Below are 16,557 nucleotides of genomic sequence, written 5' to 3' on the forward strand. Positions count from 1 at the left end.
CAAAAAAGCAAAGTTTTATTTTTTTGTAGTAACAGCAACTTCAATTTCTTTATTGATCCCACAATTTAAAAAAAGGTAAATGCTCACTAAGGAAAGCTGCAACATGCATTACGCATCTCACCACCTGAAATGGGTAACATAGATATGTTTCAAGTAATTCAAGAGGTAAACCAGAGGTAACCTAAGTATATCTTACATAAAGCACTAAAGTAGTTACCATTACTCTCATCTTCAACTCTTCTTCAGCTCCAGCTCTTCTTCAGAAGCATCTTTGCTGGTACACAGGCGTTTAGAGGCTGGGTTTGCTGGAACGTTAGAAAAAGTAAGTTATTTAATGTACAATAAACAGACTGAACTGAACCACAAGCCTTGAACACTTAAGGGATTTAACAGGAAGAGATGAGAGTTAAAATCAGGATTAACAGTCACGAATGGAAACTGTTACAGCAGTAATGGGGGGTCTTTACTAAATGCCAAAATAGACTTACAAAAAACTTGTGTTGAGCTACATTTTGACCTACATCTCAGTGCTACCCAACAACAGCGCAAAAATAAGTTTCATGGCACTAAAAGCTTTATCAAAACGTCCTTTGCCCCAGTTCATGTAACTGCAAACTGAAAGCCCCCACCTTTGTCATGCAGTGCAAAGCCCAAGATCACTTGAAACCAACTGCCCTCCACAAGAACTTCAAGAAAAAAATGACCCATTATATATATTAAAAAAAAAATAATCAAATTCAACATCAAAGATCTCTAAGGATATCTATTTCTTGATTAAATTGTACAGAACCAGGTTGTGCTGATGTAGTGACTCCAGACCTAAACTGAGTCTGTGCAAGCACAAGAAGGTCACTTGGAAGATCGTCATTGTACCCTGGGTCAAAATGAAGCTCCGGTTCATTAGTATTTAGCTGGCAGAAACATGTGCTTGGTGTTGGATACCCTGTCCTCCCCCTGTACGGGATCTAAGGCGTCCAGGTCTGGTTTATGGCCTGTGGGATGATCCTCTCCAGTCCCACCATTTTTCCTGTGGAGGCTCATGCTGGGATCAGAGCAGCAGGACACAGCTGCGGCACACGTGCGGGCGCTCACACCCCAACACGGCGTCGCTGTCACGTTAGAGGTTTGTTCCTACCTCCATCAGGGCAGGGCCTCTTGTACAGCACGTCCGCTGGAAGCTGGAAGCTGATGCACAGCATCTCCTTGTTGGGCGCGACATTTCTGACCAGGTAGGTGGAACAGCGGCCAGCTAAGGAGGTTCCCAGCGAAGCCTCAGCACGTTCTTGAATATCTTTGGCCGGGTCGTCGTGTTTGGAGAAACCATAGCAGTGCACCATGGGAAGGCGAGCGGTGCTGCACGGCTCTCCAGCGAAGAAATGCCTGAAAACATCTAGAAATTCAATAGCCAAAGCTGGCAAATTCATGACTATATGGAAAGAAGTTTTCTGTTCTTCTTTGAGAAGTGGGAGTTCTTTACTGAGCTCCTCTCTTACTGGCCCCAGCAGGAACTCCCTGCCATCCATGTTGAATGCTTTTATCTTCTTCTCTACCTTGTTCAGTTTGCAGTTGTGCAGCAACCACTTGTAGGACTCAGGATTGAGATCGTTTGCAAACACTTGGCATTTTTTCTTTGCTGCTGGAATAGCAAAAGGTCCAATCCCAGCAAAGACATCGAAAAGGACATCACCAGGCTTTAAAAGCTCAACGATACGGCCGTGTTCTGTGGAAAGACGTGGGTTCCAGTAGACTTTAGAAAAGTCCAATTCATATGCAATGTTATTTTCTTTGACCTGAAAGTCCAGAACATTTGGTTAAGCCTCTGCATTCAAATTCCACACATTTAAGCATTTTCAGTAATTAAGACAGCTAAAAAACAAGGTGCTTTATCGAAAGGTAATGTGTACATTGACATTTGTCCTATTTGTAGTTCACATGAATCTTGTATAAACAGATCTGCTCATCAGAAATTAGGAATGTTCCAACTGTCAACCCAGATGGCTGGCTTATGCACGTCTCTATCACCAGGTGGAAATAAAGCAGCAACTTAAAATGACCATAAAAAAATAAATCTGAGGCTTTTCAAGAGCTTTGTGGCTGGCTGACAACTCCTTTATTGAAAGCAGACCTTGGGAAGATGCCTCAAAGCCTCCTTAGCAGAGTCCACGTAGTAAATAAGCGTCTGAGAATGATACAGCACAAGAATGGCAGCAGTCAGCCAAATCCAAAGCCGCGGGAAGCCAACTCTGCAGTTTGAAAAAAATACTGTATTTTATCTCTGAAGGTGACAGAGTCTGGAAACTGATCCAAACCCAAACTTTGAGATGACCACTATCTTAAGAACAGACCTCAAAAGAAACAGTATTTAGTCAGATGAGAATGGGATGCAAGATAACACTCACTTTGCACCGCCACACTTGAATTGTGCGACTCTGAAGTGAAGTGACTTTGGATCCAAGTCACTGCATCATTTACTTCTCCAGCAAGAAACACACGGACGTGTATCTGTGCTCCTGAGTGTGCAGCTCGGCGGTGAGCCAGCTGTGTGCTTAATGAGTTAGTAACAATCTGCATAATATTTGATCATCGCCTCCACCTTGACGATTCACATGCCTTCTCTGTGCATGCACAGGATGTTCTACCAAGCCGTTCAACTTTTTTATTTAGTAATCTAATGTTGTCTCTTCTAAAAGTATAAAATTGGCAGCAGTTAGGATTTTTTTTGGTCAAAACAGTGGCCAATTTTCCAGCTAAAGAGAAGAAACCCTATGTGAAGAACACTTGGCAGTTACATAGTGCTTTTCACCTGAAAAATGTCAAAAGCGGAGAGATGACGTTTGTCTTGCTGCTGACAGAAAAGGAAAAAGGCATAGGCAAAAACTTGCCTAAGCTGCAAAGCCACTGAGATTTAGAAACACAGTCATACATTCTGTGCCCATCGCTGTACAAGGATTGATGAAACTAAGAAATATATCTTTTGATATATATATATCGTTTGAGAAATACCCCTTGCTACAAGTTTGTAATTAGTATCTCTGTAAGAAAGCTTCACTTCAGCTGCTTTTCTGTATCGCTGAAATCTTGGCTGTGAACTTGAACAAATACTTCATGAGCTCTGTGGTTGTGAGTTTGCTCTTGGCAGGCCAGGACAAATGAACGTAGATGTAACTGCCAACTCTTGCACTCTAAAAGGAGTGTCGGGAAAGGGCACCATGCAAAGAAATGGTATTAATAGCATCTCTCCATCACATTTTTCCAGTAGATGCCTTTGGGTTTTAACATACAAATTCAAAAGAACAGGGGGAAAAAAACCCTGTACCTTAGTTACCAGGTTGCTGTCTCCAGCAAGCACTTCCATTTGAAAATTTCTGTACGTGCTGTCAATAATATTGGTTTTATTCACTACACAGGTGATTCCCGGATTCTTGTCAATTATAACCTGTCCTGAAAGAGAGGGCAAAAGATATTCCGGTTAAGGGAATAAAACCTTTTACTGCTCTACGAGAGATATAAATGCTGCTGTTTACAGTTAAATTAACAAAAGTAAGCATGTATTAGAACAACCTCCCAAAGCTCAGTGAAGTGAGACCACAAGAAGAGCAGAGGACTGTGCCTTCCATGCACACCTACAGCATCAGCACAAGGCTATTGAAAGTCAAAATATAAAGCAATGAAAAGCACTCAAAATTTTTCTTTGTACAGGTAATAACTTATCAGTAGAATAACTGTTAAAATATGTTTTAACAACATACAAAATATACACATTTCTTTTTTGAGAAGAGTTGTTTTACCTACCGATCAAATGTCTGTACGGTAGCTGATGGTCTCTAAGATTCAAATGAGCGATGTGACCAACACGGCTAAATCCCGAGGTGACTTCCTGACCTTCAGGAAGGACGGCTCGTAGGATCTCCTCCGCCTTGAAGTTCTCATAGGTCAGCTCCAAGTTATACTTGGACACCTCAGGACAAACATCAAGCTGTTTTAATACCTCTTGCTCCGATTCTCCCAATGAGAATGCTGGTATTTTATGAGGATCCAAAATAACAAACCTACTGCCCTCATCTTCTGGATCCTCAACCACTCGCTTTAGACCAGGGCGCTGTAGTACCGTATGTTTTAGAGATTTTACCAAAGCATTTACAGTTTCTTTCTTGACTTTAAGAGCTGGAACAAGAACTGTCCTTTTAAAAGCTTCTCTGTTGAGCAGTGTCATCCCCCGCACCTCAGGATTGGGTGAATACAGTTCTAGATCAGCTTTATCCTCCACAGCTTCAGGCATTGTAAAAAACCTATTTTTTTCAGCTGCTACAAAGAGCCCAGGTATTCTGCCAGAATATTGTGCCAATAGCATCCAAACTGCTGGAAATGATGTATGTGATGCAGCTGCCCTAAAATGATTAGTTTTCAGTAGTCTGGCGGAGTATCCAAATCTCCATAAAGTCCTAGAAGAGAAATTATTCATTTTATAGACATTATGTAATCATTCCATTAAAAAGGCTGCAAATCACATGGATTTGCTTTTCTCTTAAACTAGAATTTCCATCTGTACCAAACAATCCACAATAGTTTAGTAAAACTCTTTATTATAAATTATATACTACAAATTTCTGTCCGTTTGCAAATGTATTTTTAGACCTAAACATTAACTATCTTTAAGCAGTGAGAGAATCCCGCCCTGCCCAAATACAGTGACCTCTCTTTGTTCAAATAACTGTGATATTAATCCCAGTTAGCTGAATGGAAAAAAGTCTTGATCCTGCTGTTGGATCGCTTCTGCTTCTGATAAAATTCATTACCAGGCAGTAGTTGCTAGACAACAGCTATTAGCAATAGTGGTCATAATCACTCATCAGCAATTTCTGCCTCCTATACCCCCGTGGTAAGGGCTATATGCTCCAGAGTGTCTTTTCTCCATGGGCTGCATGCCAGAAAGACCATGAATTAAATGCAGAATTCCCCTCAAGGTACAGGGAAGCATTAGTAATGTCTGTCCAAGCGACTGAACCCTTCTCCACAGTTCACTCATAGGATGGGGACTTGAAAAGTAGCTTTAGGCTTCTTTAAACAGTTTCCTGTACTAGAGACAGTCCAAAGGGGCCCAACTTTTCTGATTCTGTATCAGCTGCCCCTCAACAGGAACCAACAATTCAGGTAGTGTGTGAGGCTGACGTTTCTCCTGACTTCTCAGAAAGTTTGATTTGAGACCAGGGGTTGACAGGAGAGACGCAAATGAGCTCTGAAAGGAAACTGGCTCTCTTGCCTGCCCTGGACATCTACACCCCGACACACAGGCTGCCGCCCTCCTTCGGGGCGACAAGAAAAGGAGCTGTGCCTGACCCTCAGCAATGCTGACCATGCTGCCCTCCTCCCTCCCCCAAATCCCCGCTCCTCACTGGGGCTCCCTACATCCCCCAGCCAGCGCATTTCCCTCAGCCAAGATTTTGGCAAAGCACACCTTCCTTTCCTCATTGACTCAGAAATAAACATTGTGTTCTTCACTTTTATAAAGGAGAAGGATTTCATCCAGGGGCCAGAGCACCTCAGGGTTTTTCTCAGGCACTCAGCTTCACCCCAGCTGGAAACTGCCTGCCTGGTTCAGAATGAGCACACCTGCAACACAGAAGCCCCCACGCTGGGGCCAGTCATAGAATCACAGAATGTCCTGAGTTGGAAGGAACCCACAAGGATCATCAAGTCCAACTCCTGTCCCTGCACAGGACAACCCCAAAATTCACAAGTGTCTGAGGGTGTTGTCCAGTTGCTTCTTGTGGCCAAGAAGGCAAATGGTCCCTGGGGTGCATTAAGAAGAGTGTAACCAGCAGGTCGAGGGAGGTTGTTCCTCTTCCTCTGCTCTGCCCTGGTGAGGCCACATCTGGAGTATTTGTGTCCAGTTCTGGGCTCCCCAGTTTAACAAGGACAAGGAGTTACTGGAGGGAGTCCAGTGGTGGGCTGTGAAGATGCTGAGGGGTCTGTAGCATCTTTATGAGGAAAGACTGAGAGAACTGGGGCTGTTCAGCTTGAAGAAGATAGCTGAGAGGGGATCTCATCAATGTTTATAAATATCTCAAGGGTGGGTGTTAAGAGGATGGACCAGACTCCTTTCAGTGGTGCCCAGTGGGGCAGTGGGCACAGATTGAAGCACAGGAGGTTCCATCTGAATATGAGGAGAAATGTCCTTAAACTGAGGGTGCCAGAGCCCTGGCCCAGGCTGCCCAGAGAGGCTGTGGAGTCTCCTTCTCTGGAGACATTCAAACCCACCTGGACACGATCCTGTGCGATCTGCTCTGGTGAACCTGGTTTAGGAGACGGGTTGGACAGGATGATCTCCAGAGGTCCCTTCCAACCCCAACCACTCTGTGACTCTGTGACCTGAATCCTGTCAGACCTGTGGCCGTGACCCCTCCCCGCACACACGCCGTGGCGGGCGGGCCGACCCTTCCCCCGCTGCCCCGGCAGAGCTGCCCGGCCCCGCACACAACATCCCCGCCTGCTGCATTCTCCCCTCAGCGCGATCTGAGGTAACGCGGGGCCGGGGGTGCTGCTGACGGGACCCGCTGCACCCGGGCCGAGCTCCACCAACACCGGCTTCCCCGGACGGGTCGGAGAAGGGGCCTTCGCCGGGGCGGTGCCGCAGGGCGGGGGCCTTTCCGGGATCCCCTCCCCAAGAGCAGCCGCCGCCTCAGGCCTCAGCGCGGCCCGGGCCGCTGTCCGGGCTGTGCGGGCCGGGGGGCGGCGGGGCCGGGCCCGCAGGGTGCCCCAAGGCCTCGGCCGCGCCGTTGCCACAGCAACCGCTCCCCAAACCCCCCGCCCTCACCTCATGCCGAGCCCCGCCGCGCGCCGGCGCCTTGCTACGTCATCGCCGCCGCCGTGACGCCACGACGTATGGCCGCGCCGAGGGGAGGGCGGGGCTAGAGCAGCGGTCACGCCCCCTAGTCGGCCACGCCCCCCCGGCCCGCCCCCGGCGGCGCTGCCTCAGAGCCCAGCGGCGGGGCTGGCGCGGCCATGGAGCGGGGCCCGGGGCAGCGGGGCTGGTACCTGTCTGCCCGCTGGCAGCGGGACGAGGAGGCGGACGAGGACGGGGAGTCCGCCCCGCTGCTGCCGCCACCACCGCCTGCGGGCTCCGTGCGTGTGAGGGGGCGACTCGGCGGTGGGGAGGCGACGGGACGGGACGGGAGGGGAGGGGAGCGCCCTGAGGGGGTTGCCCGGGCCCGCTCCGCCGGGGGCGGCGGAACTGGCCGGGTTTGCGTTCCGACCTTCCCCTGGGCGCTGCGGCTGTCAGGGCGGGCTGGGTGTTGCGGGGCGGCTGCAGGAGCGCGGACCTCATCTCAAATGGAGCTCGGCGGGGCGGGACCGGAGGCCCCCGGGGCTGACACCTGGCGAGGGGAGCGGGCGGGACCGGGGCCTGTGGAGCTGAACGGCTGGTCCTGGAGCTTCGTGTGGATGCGGTTGATGCTGTGAGTGCCCCGGTCTGGGACGCGCTGCCGGTTGCGCTGCCCCTCGCAGGGTAAACGTGCCTTTAAGCATCACTTTAAATATTGCTCTTGCTGCACGACTTTTGCACTCTGGCATCACCGTACCCGAAGCAGTGGTCTTGAGAGCCTCCTGGGATGGCATCGTGCTCGTACAAAAGAGATTTTGTGGATCAGATTAGGGAAGGAAAAATTGACTCTTTCCCCATCCTCCTATTTCCTCCCCCCCTTAAATTTCTTCCTATAAAAGACCAAAACCCGTCTCTCACTAATCAAACTTTGTTTTGCCTTTTTCACAGGATTCCCCAAGTCGTGGCTCCTCCTTTGGTTTCTCAGTGTTTAATTTAATGAATGCAATCATGGGAAGTGGGATACTTGGCTTATCTTATGCTATGGCCAACACAGGGATCATGGGATTTAGGTAAGATTTTGGGTTTTACGTACGTTTATTTTTAAACTCAGCTTGTAGTCTTAAATGGAACAAAACTCGATTACTAAGACTCCTGTGCAAAAAGCAAGGAAGAAATAAACAGCGTGTATTTTTCAGCGTTGTTGAATAATATCTTCCTTCTTTGGTTTAGTCATTCAAATCTGGCCTAACGTAAGTACTGCCCAGACATTGCATTAAATTGCCACATGGTGGCAATTTCTTGGCCATTACTCCTAATAGATGGATATTTATGATTTAAAGCTGCTGTCTTCTTTAGTCCCAGAAATTGGCCTTCTGGAGTAGGATGGCTGCGTGTCTGAAAACTGTGAATCAGTTTGTGCTTTTGTTTGCACTTCTGCTTGTTGTACATAATAACCTACGGATAATGTGGCCGAGGTTGCCAGAATTGCCACTTTTATCATTTCCTAAGCATTAGATTCACTTTGTTAGAAGATACATATTTGTTTGTGTAAAGACATCGATGCTTATTGTAATTAATATATTCAGTACCCTGTTAGGTATGTGATGTGCTTTGGTGGACGATATAAGGAGCTCAGGAAGGTCAGAGACCATATGAACCATAGTCAGCAGATATGAGCCATAAAATGAGGAAATCCTGTCTTGTGCTAGCTTACTTCTTGCAAAAGCAGCATTCTTAAACATAGAAAGTGCATTGTACTGAATATTTTGCTTTGGTTTTTTTTTAGTATCTTGCTGCTGATTGTTGCCAGCCTTGCTTCTTACTCTGTGTTTCTTCTGCTCAATATGTGCACTCAGACTGGTAAGTGCAAAGGATTTATCTTAACAGTAGTCTCTGAAATACTATATCGCAAAGACGTGATGCAGTATAATTATTATAATTAACAGCACGTTAACAGCTAGTTGTGTCTAATTCCCTGGTGTTCAAATAGTTAACGTTTTTAATGATTGCTATTTGCCGCTTAAAAATACAATTTTGAAACTTCTTATGAAAAGTCAATGCCAGATTGACTGGTTTCTCGATTTTCAGTTCTGTTTTTTTTCCAAATGCCTCTTTCATCTTTCCAAAAAGATAGATCCTGTATTTCTGCAGCAAAATTATTTTGGTGCTGGCTGGACCACACTACTTGAGTGTGAACTGTTGCTTTCAGCGAAGGCAGTAAAATAGCAGACTTTTGTTCTTCTACTCATGGTATCTATTTTGTTTCTGGTTTGAAGCTGATACCTTTCAGGTTTTCTAATCATATTGGATAATGGAATTCTCATGGCACTTTATAGATGCAGATTTTTACAGCGTTTTTGATCCTGTGCAAAAACTCACACCGCACTCCTTAGAAATCACACTGCTTTATGAATATTCAAACAGCAGATTCCAATATCTGCAATATAATCTGCTAACGCTTTAATTCTTCCCGCTTTTAATTGTTACTGAAGCAATTCACTAGCTCTTTGAGTTCTTGCACACAAAGATCACGTTGTAGCAGGAAGTCTCCATTTCTTTCAGTCACCTGGTTATTGTTTCCCTCTCATCTGTTTCCCTCTTTTCAAAGGTGGTGGGAGAAAACTTCCGTGCTTCTTCTCACTGGCTTTGTTTTCCGTAGCTCGCTTTGGTCTCTCAGATGATTGCTTCCTGATTCTTCTTAGATCCACTGCTCCTGTCTTCACCTGTTGAATGATCTTCTTCATACATTCTTAAAAAAATATCCTTCAGAGGTAGGGTTGCTTTTATGGTTGGTATTGCTGGCTGCTTGATGATTCTTTGTTCATTTTTTTTGTTCCGTTGGAGCTCTGTTTCCTAGAAAGGAATCAGACCCTGAAATAAGTAGCTAGAAAGATAGAGAAGCAAAAAAGAGAAAAAGAGTGGGGGGAATTCAGTTGTTTTTTTAGGATCTTTCTTTACCTCTTATTTGAGGGTGAAAAGTTCTGTGTTGTATAGGCATTAAGGGGTATTACGTTGTTGTTGTCTAGCAATAATAATTAAAGAGATCCTTTAAAGAACTAATATTGAGAGGGGAAAAACTAAGGATTTAAGCTTTTTCAAGTAAGAAAATTTCCATGTTATGAACTGGGAGACCTAAGATACAGGAATGGTTTAATTCCTCAGTTGTTGTCCAAAGGCAACATTCCACCTCTAGAAAGCATTTTTTAAATACACACAGCGGAAAGCGAGGAATACTGCAGAAATGACGGGGTGCAGTATTTCTGTTGTTTGAAACCAGCACTTTACAGTTAATAATTAGTTATAACCTAAAGTTGACAGATAATAGTAGCACCAGAACTGTGTCTAGATAAGTTTGCTGGATTTATGGCCTTTCTGTGTTTTGGGGGATGTTTGTTGGTCGGGGTTTTGTTGTTGATTTCTTGTGGTCTTTGTTTGGTGTGTGGTTGGTTTGTTTCTGTTTTGTTAGTAAGTTTGAGCAGTTTTATTTCTGATTCATTCAGAGTTTTTCCTTGGAGCGTTGTCTTTAAAAAGTGAAAAATGTGACTTGTCGCACCTTGACAGAGTAAAATCCACATACGTGTTTGCTTCCAAACTAGATAATTGAACATTTTTCTGTGTAAAGCCTACATGCATTTGTGAACAATGTTATAGTATAAACCTTAATCCATGGTGAGGAATTTGAAAGAAATTTGAGTAGTTTTGTGTTAAAGAATGAGCTAGAAAAAATTCAAAGAGTGAAGAAAAAACCCCTTTGAATGTGTTTGTAAACTATTCTTTCAGGTATTCAAATTATCAAAGTAATTCTTGGAAAGAGTCGACCTATAAAATACCTTCTGGAAAGGAAGCGTTGATTTAAACAGAAACCAGGATTTATTAAGCACAGGCATTTTAGTTGCATTTTAAAAACAAAGCAGTGTCTTTAATTGTTAAATTACATTGGTCTGTACTTTGACAAAATCAAATTATTTGTGTGGACTGACAGGCTTAGCAAAAAAACCAGTTGCCAAGCATCAAGGGTTAGATTTGGATTAGTTCAATGTTTTCTCCCGGTGTTAATTCGGTAGGACCTACGTTGTTTTGGGGTTTGGGCTCACAAAGGCTGAGCTTACTCTGTAAAGCGAAGGAATTGGGAATGTAAGTGGGATGTTCTTTGAAGTTTTGTGGCTTTTTTTCTTTTCATTTTATGAGTTACTCCTGAGTATTGTATTGTATTTGCCAATTTCACTTTGCATTCTAATGGGTAGTTTCTGTTTCATGTTAATAAAATCACAGAAATCAAGGCAATCAGGCAGAACTTGTTTATCTTTAGAGCAGTTGTGCTTAATATTTTGTTCCATATATGCTTGAAATTGCAAAAGCAATGTGATAAAGTATTAAGGCTTCCCAGTGTTCATAGGACTAAATTGATTACAGAAACAGAGTTACTGTAGAAAATATCCCAGGGTTTTATATTGCTGCTTTGGAACGGGGTGGAAAATTTTGTTCTCTTTTTGTTGGTAACTCCTCATACGTATGTGCTGTGTGTTCGTTCCCGTGTGGCAAAAACAACTCACTCCTAAATATGTTTAACATTTTACTGCTTTCTTGATGCTATTGGAGATGGTCTTCTAAGACGCTATTTTTATTTCTTGTGATCAACAGCTTCATAAGAATAAATTAAGAAAAATACAGGATAAAATCTAATAAGACATACTTCTTGTTTAATGATACTTTGTATATATTATTACTTGAATCAGTGTTCACGGGAGATTAGCCCAGGTTTATGCTGAGAGCTGCCCCTGGCTCACTGAATTTTGTTATTTCATTTATTGTTACGGTGCATTGGTGTTGATAGTAGAGCCGAATGTGAAACATCACCCTTGGGGAAAGAAATCATATGAGAAAAATAATGAAGTTTTGGGGTGTGTTGTTGTTGTGGTTTTGGGGTTATTTTTTTGTGTTTGGTTGGGTTCTTGTTTTAGTTTTTATTTCCCCTCCCTTTTGGAGCCCAAATCTGATCGTGTGCACAACTCCAGTGAAATTCAAGCAGTTGGTGGCCTGAGGCCCCGGTCCCACCATCCGATCCCCTGAACCGCCTGTGTCCCCCGTCTCATGTGTCAGTCGCTTCGGTGGGACTTTGCTCAGGTGTGAAGCTCAAATTGCGGGGCCGGGCCCCAAATTGAGACTCGACAGGTGCGGAAGCCGTTGTGTCCCACGTAGGGCCAAGGAAGGGAAAGGAACAGTATGGCAACAAAATTACGTGGGGTTGAGATTAGTTTTACATTTGAGGCATTTGTAGCTGCCAACCTTTTTATTATATACTGGGAAAGCGAGTAGTATTTCTCAAACTTTCATCTTCTTGGTATCGCTTGAGTTTTTAATAACAAAATACAGAGCGACAGTGAAAAAAAGGCTTTATTATGATTTCCTTGCTTTTGAGAAGGGGTTGGTTTGAATTCCCAGCAATATTAGGAATGAATTTCAGCTAAAACTCAACAAAAGCATCCAGGAAACAACAGGCTGTTTTAATGGAATTATGTAAGTCAGGTGCAGGCAAAGACAGGAATTTTTTTGTGATTTGGTTTTGTTTTGGTGTGTTTTGTTTTGCTTTTTTAATAATAGATTTCAACCAGGGAAGGTGTTTACCTTCAGGTCTCCTGAAAATAAATTGCCCTGAGTTTTTAAAAGATGGTGATTGATGTTTATATTTGTAGAAAGATAAAAATGGATCCTCTGCTTTCATTTTTAAAAGTGTGCCCTTTTAACAAATAAAATATGGGAACAGCTTATATCTAATTTAATTTGAGAATTCTTGACCTGCAGTATCACTTGCAAAAATCTTTGGGAGGAGGCAACTTGCCATTAAAGTTTGGTTGGGGTTTTGTGTGTGTGTGTTGTGTTTTTTATTTTGGTGTTTGGTTTTGTTTGTTTGTTGTGGTTTTTTTTATATATATATTTAATATTAGTATTTTTACTGTTAAATTGAGGTTCTGTGAATGGTTAAGCATATAGCTGTGTTTTGTAGCAGGACTACAGGCATATTTAAAACCTATTTTATACATAAAAAATACTATAAAGTGCTCTCTTAATTCTGCCCTGCATTATGTTCATTTAAAAAGGGGGGAAAGGCCAAGCTGGAGCTTTCAAGTGATTTTTGAAGTTAGAAATATTTTAGCTTTGTTTTCTTTACTAACAGCTGTCACTTCTTACGAAGACCTTGGCCTATTTGCTTTTGGATCAACTGGAAAGGTGAGTATTTATTTTTAGCTGTGTATTTTTCTTCTTGGTCTCATGCTAGTGATGATAAAACTGTTCTTTGCATAGTAAAGAGATATAAATAAAAGATGTAATTACTGACATCCTCGTGTACTTTTCCCTGCGTTTCAGTTATTGTGTCTGGTCTACAGAAGCACAGACTTTAGTTAACTGTAAAATACACATTCCTTAAATGCAAGATTTTGTGCTGCTTTCGTCTCAGTTTGTTCATTTTTAGTTGTATGTACAAATATTTGCTTGCTGGCACAGGTTTGTTACAGCCCCATGGTACCTCTGCTGTAAACTGTTAAGAGCCAGGTAAGTGATTTACTGTTGATGTTCTGAGGTTTAATAGAGATCTCAGATAAGTGTTTTCTTTTCATGTAGGAACAAAAAAGAGCACATTTAATGCCTCTTAATTTTCTTCTTTTGTTTAATAAACTCTTCATGTGAGTGTGTCTTACTTTGTATTTTATCTCATGATTAAAAACAAACGAAACAAACCAGCAAACTAACCATTTTTGGTATGAGAGTAATCAGCATGTAAGCCATGTTTTTTTAGTAGTGTGCACTGAATCTATTTATCCTGGTAGATAATGTTGTCCCGTAGTACTGACTGCACAGGGGATACTACTAGTGGATACTGCACATTTAATGTTATGACTTCTATGCTCTGTGTTTCAGTTTAATGATACTAAAAGGGAATTTTACCACATAAACTGTGATTTTAGTAGTTTACCGAAACAATGTATTTTAACAAAAACTCAGTTCTTAACAGACCAGAGTCTAATTTCTTCTGTTTTAATATAACTGAGAATTAGATCTGAGCTATTAGGTATTTTTAAGACTTCCATTAGCATTAACAAGCAGATACGAGTGTTGTCTGTGAGGATCCATATTTATCGATCACAGATAAGAACTGATCAACCTCAAGAGATAATAAATCTTGATATTAGCAAGGAATGAAGTAAAATCATTTTTTATAGGAGCTGTTCTGTACACTTTAACCATTAGGTGCACAAGTCATAGAAATGTAGAGCTTAAGGATATATTAAAATAGGACTGATTCTGAAGCAGCTAAACATACATAAACGATTCTTGGTGGCGGTTTGTCTAATCTGTTCTTTAAAAGTTTAAATAAAGGAGATTTCACAGCTTCACTATGTAATCAGCATCAGGGGTTTTTTTCCTAATTTTCCGTTTAAATAATCTGTGCTTAAAATCATCTGGTCTTTTATTATCAGTGTGCACGGAGAGCACTGTAATATTTTTAGGTTGTGAAGCTGTTGTTTTGATTTTCTCTCTTGAAGTATCCTTGATGTTTATACGCCTCTCTTAAAACTCCCCTGCCCAACAGAACCCGGTTGGCTGACTGAGAGTCATACAGCGATAAGAAATGTAATTACTACCTGTATTTTAGATAGAACACGGCTGGTATTAAATCCCCAAACAAGATTTGCTGTTTCTGGGGGTGTTTCATGCTGCCAGTTGTGTCATCGTGAGACTGTTTTCTCTATTTGCAATCTAATAACTCCAAATTCTATATTTGGGGCCTAGTGCATTGCTTTTAACTGATCTTATTGTTCTGTAGACTTTTCTAGTTTAGCCCAACCATTCTGAATTCTAATCCCATCCCTGAACTCTCATCACCTTAGTCAGGCACAGGTGTGGGGTTTTTTCTTTCCTTTTCTCTTTAAAGTAGTAATTTTCCTTCAGCCAAGTCGTTTGCCAACAATACAGGCAAACCTTGCTTGCACTGGCCTCTTAGGTTGACAGCAAACTGATGGTAAATGCTCTTGAAGCAGAGCAGTTATTCAACCTTATTTATGATTTCCTGTCAAAAATATCTCTCAGATTTGTGAGGATGGAGATTTCTTACTATTGGAAGATTGCAAAGGGGGATTCAGCAAAGGCATGAAATATTTCTTTCCATCTCTGGCAAATTACAACATACCATACTTTTGTTTTTTTCCTTTGACTGACTTAGAATTTGTTTAAAATCCAATATGATTTTCTATCTGATCAACTGAAAAAATGGCAACTCTGCTTTCAGATTTTATTCAAAAATACAAATTTGCTTTTCTTCTCATAACTGTGGCTTAATTTTCTTCAAGTCAACTTAATGGTATTGCTCATATAGGAAGGTCCTGCTACATCAAGAAGAGTAGGGGGGTGAAAACAACCCTGTAGTATTCTAGATGATCACACTATTTTAGAACTGAACTGCAAAGAAAACACTGGGAAAACTTCAGGTATTCTTAGTTTCTTTTAGTTAGAAGTTAATTCTTTGTATTTGGACAAGTATTTTAATGGCCTGTGATCATTTCTACTTCCATATCAGTCCAGTATGAGTAATCATAAATGCTGAAGAAAAATACATGTCAATCTAGTTTAGCAGTTTAAAAGAATAATGATATGCCAGTTAAAAACATTCAGGTTTTTGGAGTGAGGAAGTAGCTTGTACAAATCTCTGCAGTCTCTCTGTTCAGAGGTGAATGATCATTTCATTTGTACTCACCTGATGTCAATTAGAATGCACTTACGTGTTTCCAGTGATTTAAAAGCCTCATCTGCTGCAGAACAGGCTTCACCCCAACTTCTCTCGTTGTGTCATCTCTGGATGAAGACGTGGTATTTTCAGGGAAATTTTTCTGCTTTTGTATTAATTTTAGATTGCGTTGCTTGCCATGTGTTACACTCTTCACTCAAGAGAAGATGTCCATCCTTTCAGTACTCGTTATCGCTTCTACATCTGGTCTGTTTAAGATAATACATATGTGTTTTACGACTGCTATAGGCATATGATTTCAGTTATCCTTACCCTTTCTAAAGAAATCAATTTTTTTTATAGGTCCTTGTTGCAACTACAATAATTATCCAGAATATTGGAGGTAAGAAACTTCATATGCTCAATATTAACTGAGCGGGGTATAACCTCTGCAGTCTACAAAGCTCCACAAACACCAAAGGCAATGATTAGATGAAAGTGTTCTTAAGAGACTGATTAAAAGGGCAGAAAACTTGAAGAAAAGCTGTATGTGATCTCACTAAGGGGAAGTGCTGTAGTTGTGGGGTAGATGGGGGCACTTTGGGGGTTGGGTTTTATCTCCAATGCAGCATCACGGAACATGGGGCAGGTCAATTATAGCTGGCGTTGCTAATTGGAAGGGGGTGAAGAAGCATAATCTCCGCCGTTCTGTACATTTGCATCTGGTAACTACATTTTTATCGTATCACGTGTTTTGTTTTTTGCTGTTGGAACTTGCTTATGCATTTTAGTGACTTGTGTAACAACCAAATGTTTACTTGGCAATGTATGTTCTTGATTAGTGGTAGCTTTTTTTTTTTTGTTAGTTCAATACCTTGTTTAGTTTAATTTGCTGGATTTCATCGTGTGGGCTGGTAATCTGTGTTGTTATACGCTTGCCTGTCCACCTACCTTCTTCATATTTTACCTTCCTTGGTGCATGACATAATAAAATAACACTAGCTCTCTTCATATT

At 42.1% G+C, this 16,557-nt stretch overlaps 2 protein-coding genes across 6 annotated transcripts in view; one reads left to right on the forward strand and one right to left on the reverse strand.

Moving 5' to 3' along the window:
* TRMT5 (tRNA methyltransferase 5) lies at nt 1-6,890 on the reverse strand. 5 transcript variants are annotated; one of them, XM_080345882.1, is made up of 5 exons: nt 3,793-4,498; nt 3,317-3,441; nt 1,136-1,790; nt 218-305; nt 1-124 (listed from the first exon to the last, which is right to left on the reverse strand). In XM_080345882.1, the coding sequence occupies exons 1-4, from the start codon at nt 4,460-4,462 to the stop codon at nt 232-234; spliced, it is 1,524 nt and encodes a 507-aa protein (XP_080202008.1). In that variant the 5' UTR covers nt 4,463-4,498; the 3' UTR covers nt 1-124; nt 218-231. The 5 variants fall into 5 exon arrangements, 4 of the variants coding, with proteins under 4 accessions (XP_080202008.1, XP_080202010.1, XP_080202007.1 ...); XM_080345884.1 differs by adding an exon at nt 6,815-6,890 and having other exon boundaries at nt 7-305; nt 3,793-4,442; XR_013922210.1 differs by lacking the exon at nt 1-124 and adding an exon at nt 820-1,027 and having other exon boundaries at nt 283-305; nt 3,793-4,499.
* Nucleotides 6,891-7,768: 878 nt separating this feature from the next.
* The window catches only part of SLC38A6 (solute carrier family 38 member 6), a gene marked incomplete at its 3' end in the record, with an annotated part of 38,400 nt that continues 29,611 nt past the window's right edge, over nt 7,769-16,557 (forward strand). The window contains exons 1-4 of the mRNA XM_080344897.1: nt 7,769-7,890; nt 8,607-8,680; nt 12,996-13,048; nt 15,906-15,945. Coding sequence (XP_080201023.1) covers nt 7,817-7,890; nt 8,607-8,680; nt 12,996-13,048; nt 15,906-15,945 — 241 coding nt within the window. The 5' untranslated portion in view covers nt 7,769-7,816. The remainder of the gene's footprint in view (nt 7,891-8,606; nt 8,681-12,995; nt 13,049-15,905; nt 15,946-16,557) is intronic.

This window comes from Nesoenas mayeri, assembly GCF_963082525.1.
Source record: "Nesoenas mayeri genome assembly, chromosome: 5".
Lineage (NCBI taxonomy): Eukaryota > Metazoa > Chordata > Aves > Columbiformes > Columbidae > Nesoenas > Nesoenas mayeri.